General features: G+C 43.0%; 1 protein-coding gene across 1 annotated transcript; it reads right to left on the minus strand.

Annotated features, from left to right (window-relative positions):
• Nucleotides 1–3,983: 3,983 nt before the first annotated feature.
• On the minus strand, nt 3,984–6,834 carry LOC138963684 (G-protein coupled receptor Mth2-like). Its single transcript, XM_070335531.1, has one exon. It carries the CDS (start codon nt 6,832–6,834, stop codon nt 4,894–4,896), a length of 1,941 nt encoding a protein of 646 aa, XP_070191632.1. The 3' UTR covers nt 3,984–4,893.
• Nucleotides 6,835–7,520: the final 686 nt, after the last annotated feature.

Here is a 7,520-nt window from a genome sequence, read left to right on the forward strand (position 1 = left end):
AACAACAACAAAACACAAAAACAAAACAAAAAAATATGTTTTAAAGAAATGGTAGGCGCACTATTTACGTGATTAAGGTTAACCGCACGTAAGCAACCCAGTTATCCACTTCAGCAGAACAAACGTACAAAGGTACTTACTTCTGCAGATTTCACGGTGTGAACTAGACGGTCGTTTCAGAAGTTTTACGCAGTGAAATAGGGGAAGGGCTCCTAATATGGACCACTTTTTGTTTCATGCTGATAACTTGCTTGTTTTCTTGCGAAGAAGTTTCATTTTGTGTTTGGTAGTCCTTCTCTCTTAGTGGGGCTCCTATGTTGCAAAATCATTCAAATCATGCAACAAACACCAAATTAAGCAAATATGAAGAGTTTTATGTGCTTAACAAAACCTGATACAGAGCCATCGCGAAAAATAAAAAATGGGTAGTTTTTAAACAATTTTTCAAAATGGCCGCCAGTGTAAACGGTTGGGTATGTTAGGCATATTTCACTTCATGTGATTAACAGCAAATTTGGCGTAAATGGACATTTGCTTTTGCTTAACAAAACCTGATACAGAGCCACCGTGAAAAAATTAAGAAATCAGTAGTTTTTTTACAATTTTCAAAATGGCCGCCAATAAAAGGGTATTTAGGCATTTTTGATGCTACAAGACATTCTCTTGCAATAGAAACTAACACAAACACATTTTTAAACAAAACAATACATGTATTGTTGGTGCAGAGAATGATTGGACGGTGTGGGTGGCAGGGTTGAAGAATTTGTGGATTACTTAAACTGTGCAAAAATAAATATATATTGCACCAATTTTCATACCAAAACGAAAACATTCATTCCTGTGCTGTTATATTCAATGTATGCTATTGAGGGCACTCAACTTGGCTAACTGGAACACTTTTAAGATAAAAGGTGGCCTTTACATGGGTTATTTGACCGCCGCCCAAATAAGGGTACCCCCAAAATAAAACTGATAAAAATGTAATGTATCAACTCAAAAGTCGACTAAAATTCATAATCGCTGTATTTCGAAAACGTTGTTTGTTCTCATGTGTTTACACAACTAGCACATTCCGGCAAGTGTCTATACTCAAAAGAAACTTTGGCAGTACTTGAAACAACCATCTGTCATATATACATGCGAAGTCAAAAATATGTGGGATGTAAGTCAACAAACCTGTGGCAGTTTTTAAAATATTATTTCGTGAAGATTTGAAAGTGTACTCAAACGGTTGAACTACGCCTCGTGCGTAGACACACATTCCTGAAAGTTTCAACGCAACCCACTTGGTCATTGCTAAAATACATGGATTTTAGTTGACTTGGGTATCCCTCAAATTTGACACATAAACATCTCATCCGTGAGATCGACACATACATCAGTAGGTACAATGGCACAACACTAGAAATATGCAAGATGGCGAAATAAAACAACCTGTTCTGGATGGATAATCAAGTTGACTTTCTCTTCGTATACAACAGTGACCCAGTTGTGCCTCAGGAATTGTCGTCGGCTTTTTAAAAGGTACCCGAAGTTTTTGTCACATCTCTTTGTCACGTCAAGGGTATCCTTATTTTGACGGCGTAAATGATGATGTTAAAAAAAAATGTGCCAGATAGCGAAGATGCGAGCCTTTAATGGCATAGACAGTTTGAATAAAATGACACAGGAATAAAAGTTTGAGTTGGGGTATGAAAATGGGTGCAATAATATTTTTGCACAGTTTAGATGCTGACAGTTTTCACAGGCATGCAAGCACATTTGCAGAGAGCTGTGCTCTGCAGTCCTTCTTAGCAGCATTTGCAGCGTTTTGTTGTACAGCTCTTCTTGCAGGCACACCTCATGGTTCTCAGCACACGCTGGATACCTCTTGAAAGCTCGTCCAGAATGACTCCCACTTTCCAGCCTTGAACTGCCAGCCCACAGAGTTTGGAAGTCTAATAGGTAGATGGCTCTTCTCAATCTCATGTCCTGCAGCAGCACCTCACTTGTAAGGGGATTATGGTCAATTTGGCAGCTCTTTTTACTGAAGAGGTACCGTCTAGCACTGTTTACACCCAGTACGTTGCTGGTTTTGTCCTACAAATGTACACCAAAAAGCTCTTGTGCTGCCCTGTCGGTGGTATTCAGCTTACAAAGAGGAGCAGACAACCTGAAGAAAGTTTGAGTGACGTCTTCAAATGCTTGCCATACTTCCCAAGCCTTCTGATTCCCCAATACCATTGAAGAACGACATAGTGTCACAGCCTGTAAGGCTATGCAAAATGGGCAGACAGGGTGACTTCTCTTGGCCAATGGCTTTGGCAATGTGGCGATACACTTCACGAGCAGAAAAAAACGCAACACAGCTGGAATGAGAAGCAGACTGTCTGGCCTCCTCTACATCCATGGTGCAGGAAATCAGCCTGTGGTACCCTTCACACAAAAGATGAAAAGTGACATTTTTATTTGAATGTATTTGAATAATGTTTACTATCTCAGAGAGTCGGTCAAAGCCGGGTTAGCAAGTCTTCACACAACAGACCAAAATGAAAGAAAATTGTATTTCATGAATTCGTATAATTCTTACTGTTTCAGGTTAAAAAACAAACAAACACAGTTTCCAGTGACCCAACTGATTCTGGAATCTTTCTGACCGCTACATTTATTCGCTTCAAACAGTCGCTAACAGAATGTTGACCATAGTGAGGGTTCGTACGTTAAACCCATCAAATTCACAGAGGTCGCTTACAAATGATGTGCAAACATGTTCCAATTAATACAAATAAAAAAATCTTACTGTTAAGATGTATTAGGTAACAAACCTTGATACAGTAGTACTAGTGAAATCGGCTCCCTTCTGTGGCACCGGAATAAATGCAGAACGCTTGTTCCCAGGAACCGGCATGTGGTGTAACTCTTGTATATATATCCTGTAAAAATAAAATTCACACCAATGCACGGTCAACTTAAAATAAGCAAAAGGATGAGAAACAAGCAACAAACCAAAATTGTAAAACTCAAAGAGCGGTACCTCTTCATTTTTCAAAACCACTTATCTCATTTGATTAGCATACACTGTATGCTTTTGTCTGTTACCTACCGTCTTTGAAAGTTTGATCACAACACTGTAAAGACATGGGGAGTGGAGTGTTTTTATCTCCAGCTGGTCATCCTACTATCTGGCCTACCCTCACTCAGTTTTTGACTCTACCCCTCCCCACCTTATGGAAGTCCTTAACGTAGGCAGGACTAATCATTTATCATACCATGAACAATCTCTTTCTCCTCGCCTTTTATTCAAAGTTCGTTTAATCTGTTTAAAATCACCAGCGTGGCGATCATGATTTTCTTACTTGTAATCAACAGATAGATCTAGATCTATCAGCATCACAATTGATGAGCTATTGTAAGATTACTCTGCATTTCAGCGCTTCACCCGATGAATAACAGACCCCAGGGGAGAATTAAACAGTAAAATGATGTGACATTGGTGAATGGATGCGTATTCTTGAAAACTTACCTTCAGAAACGTTGTTTTCGCTCAAATCAAAACACGCAATGTTGCGGAGGCCGCCATCTTGAATTTTCATGCTGCGGATATATAAAATTCTAAAAACGATCAAATTAAATACCAGAACACAAAAATACCCATAAGAGTATTTATGTCATGCATGTGTTATCAGCAGACAACTTCTGGTGCATGGTAAACCATTGAATTTTACATTTGCTGAGTTGGGAATATTTACTGCTGAGCGCTTTTGGTACGAATTTCGTCTGCTGTAAATGCAACCTTTTATTCCCTATCAAAGACCAAAAAAACGATTTCTGAAGTGGCTCTGTATCTGAAATCCCTTAAATAATTATAAGGAACAATACCACAAAGTATGATGTTTGTTGCAAGATGTGAATGATTTATGAGTGCGTCTGCAACATACGAGCCCCACTATCTTAGGTTAACCGTTAGGCCTAATTAGAGTGAAATAGCTTTGATAGACATTCAGCAAAAATTATATGCAGAAAAAATCACAAAGGGTCCATATTAGGAGCCTGGGCGCCTAATATGGACCAGTGAAGCGGCCTTCACGAATCACTGTAAAAAGCCCCCTATATTTTAAAATAACATGATACAACTTAGTGTACAAGTCAGCCTAATTAAAATATGCTCTAGATTTATCTGTTTCGGGTTGATGAGAGCATTATTTGAAGCACACCAGGAAACTAAAGAAGCTTATCAAAAACAGAGTGAAAATAAGTGAAATTATCAACTTCCACGAAAAGAAGACTTTTTGTTGCATTTTTTTTTTTAAATCTCGAGGGCTAGTTATAGGTTATTTCCAGCAAGCTTCTTAATGAATGAATGAAAATAGCCTTTAGCTTTTATTTTCTTCGATTTGTTGAAGGTGGTCCATATTAGGGGACTCGCACATACTTTGAGATTTTGCTATTATTTTTTGTTTGCAGTACAAACTCGGGGTCAACACTGCCAAAATGTAACAAATACGGTTTTAGCTGTCATATATAGCAATTTTTGTGTGATAAAAGCTTTGGCTGTGGACAGAAACGAGTCCGTTTTAGGCGGCAAATTTAGAGTGAACGCTGCCAAAAGTGAAAAAAAGAGAAAAAGCCTAACGGTTTTGAGATTTCTGTTTCTGCAACTGTTTTGACATGTGCAAGTTATCCAGAGAGGGTGAATACAGCGAATAAAAAATTTTGAGCGCTCTAGCGCCGTTAGTTTGTCAGAACAGAAGGTGGTCCGTATCAGGAGCCGGTCCATATTAGGAGCCCTTCCCCTACGTAAACATGGCATCTGCTTAAATATAGTTCAAAGCGAGTGCAAAAGTAATCAATAGTTTTAGTAAAAGCTAAAATCTTCCATTTCAGTGAAATTCCAAGTGTGAAGAAACGTAAATGTTAGCCAGCCGCTTCAGATGACGTGACGGTCTTAGCAGTGGTGCGAGCAATAGCCGGCGCTTGGGTGCGAGCAATATCAGGCGGAGTAGCTTTGCATACGCCACGGAAGCGAGCGCGGTACAGGCGCAAGACCCTCTTGTTGCAGGTGTATGCCAAGAACAGCAGTAGGCCCTGGGCAACTGTACACAGGTCAGCCATCACGCGCATCCACTCCTGGTCGGTAAACTCGGCCAGAAATCCCAGCATCCAGGCGCCGCCCGTCACCGTCACCAGTTTGGCGAACACCAGTACGTCGCGCCGCTCGCGAGGGGCTCGTGCCTGCAGGCGCCTCACGCGCACGATGGACACGACAGTGATGACGAAGCAGGTGAGGTTGGTGAGCACCACGAGGCCCAGGGGCAGCAGGAAGGCCAGCAGGACGAGGCGATGGAGCTCCGTGTCCAGGAAGCAGATGGGGCCACCGTAGCCCATGCTGGCGCCTCCGGACACAGCCGAGGAGACGACGACGGTGATGAGGACGATGACGGTGGAGAAGAGGCAGGTGATCAGCACGTAACGCAAGAAGACCTTCCTCACCTCGCGGTCGGTCAGGCTACGGCGAGTCTTGGAGGTGAACACACGCACCATGTGCACGCAGCACACGCCCATCCAGCTCAGCGCCGTCAGCCACGCCCAGTGCGTGAAGACGCCCACCGCACGACACACCCACACCACTCCTGTGCTGTCCCAGGGCAGCAGCAGACTGAGCTGGGCCGTGGCAAGGCTGAGAGACAGGCCCATGTTGTTCAGGCCAGGAAGGTTGCGCAGCACTTGGAACAGAGCGTAGGTAGCGAAGGTGACGACCAGGCACACGACGGATATGCTACCGCAGACTGCGTTCAGGATCAGACGGACCATAGACAGTGGTCGGCGTTGAGTGGTCATTGGTTTCACCACCGTCACGTTCTGTGGGAAGACGTGTAAGAACGTGTCCTCGCACATCCTCAGCTGTCCATCTTCAGTCAGCCAAGCACCGTTCGGGTAGAGCTTCGCCAGAAAAGACAAGGGCTTCTGATCAGAGTCCAAGAAGTGCGGGAATTTCACCTGCGCTTCGCCGTCATCACACGTGACCAAAGTGAACTCGTCTCGCTCGAAGTATAAATGCGGGCAGAGTAACACATTAGTTAACGGCAGAAAAAGATGCTCGAGCCTAATCAGAGGCCGTGTGTTATCTGTATACGGTACACGCGTTATGTCAACGTCGCTTGTACCAAACACAGCCAGATCAGTCTGTTCTTTCCCACCGTAGAGAAGTTTAGAACTGGTGTCGAACACTTTCAACCAAAGAGACCACTTCCCAAGTTTGACTTTCCACATTTTATCAAAAACATAAAATGCTATGCCATCTTCTTCTGTGTCACGCGCTCCGTAGGACCGTTTTGCCAAGATATATGCTTCAACCTCTGCTCTTAGGAATCTGGCTTCGTTCGAGGCAAAGTCTTCCACGTCAAGATCAAAAATCGTAAGGTGACCTTTGTCCCTGCTCGTTGTATTCTCGTGCTTCATCAGCCTTTCCAGCTCGTCTCGATAGTTCTCCGCGAAGCAAGCCTCATGCGTCGTTCCTGCTGTCGTGATATTCATTGAAAGGTCAACGCTGATTCTGTCAAGACTTTTCTTCATCGTCTGCCCTAAGGTTTTACTGTAGTGACAGTTCATCAGTTGCCGCTGTGATGGTTGGTTTCCCCAATGTCCGGTAGTGGTGGCGGTCGCAGTCCTGTTGTCCTGACGGTACTGCAGACGAAGAGGCCTTAGCACAATGTGAAGGCGGTAACCAAGACCTGTGACACGTTTGACGACTGTCTTGCAGCGTCCCTCTTCCAGCGTCTTTCCAGCTGCACACTGCAGCTCAAGGCACTCTCCCTGGGCAACAGATAAAAGCAATCTTTCATCAGATGTACCCATGGCCGTGAATGTGTGCCTGTTTGTGTGCCTGTGTGTATTATGTAGAGTGATTTCGAGAAAACTATTGGACTGATCTACATGACACTTTACATACAAAATCTTCCAGATGAAACCTCCTGGAATACCCCCTGAAGTGACATTTAAAAAAAAAAGTCTATGATGATGTCATATCCGGCTTTTAGTGGACGTTGAGGCGGCACTGTGACAACCTCATTTTTCAACGAAATTTGAATTTGGTGAAGCAATCTTTGACTCAGTCCGGACTATGGGATTGCATTTCAGCTTGGGAACTTTAACATCAATTGATTCGTTTGCTCATCAACGTAATCATTAAAATCAAATGTTCACCAACAGATTTAAGAATGAGTGCATTGTATTCCTTATCTTCTCTTAACCGAAAAATGAATAGATATGTCATGTTATCTCTGAAAATGTGCTCAGAATGAAAGAAAGTCGGTGTATGCAAATTAGGTACTACGTTTGCATGCTTCGCCGAGACGGGCGCAATCCGTCTCGGTCTTATGGTTTCGTTGAGCCAAGCCTTCGTACAATCATTTAGCCTCGGAGATGACTGGTTTTCAAATTTGATGTTTTACTTTCACGCCGACAGATTAACTAAATGTTTTGATGTCGCTTCACGAGACTTGTTTAAATTTCATTTTAAACTAGCGAAACCCCTTATAGTC

Source organism: Littorina saxatilis, linkage group LG4 (assembly GCF_037325665.1).
Source record: "Littorina saxatilis isolate snail1 linkage group LG4, US_GU_Lsax_2.0, whole genome shotgun sequence".
Taxonomy (NCBI): Eukaryota; Metazoa; Mollusca; class Gastropoda; order Littorinimorpha; family Littorinidae; genus Littorina; species Littorina saxatilis.

Excerpts from the sequence above, each read along its gene's own strand:
- LOC138963684 (XM_070335531.1), bottom strand. The coding sequence starts at position 6,834 with ATGGGTACATCTGATGAAAGATTGCTTTTATCTGTTGCCCAGGGAGAG.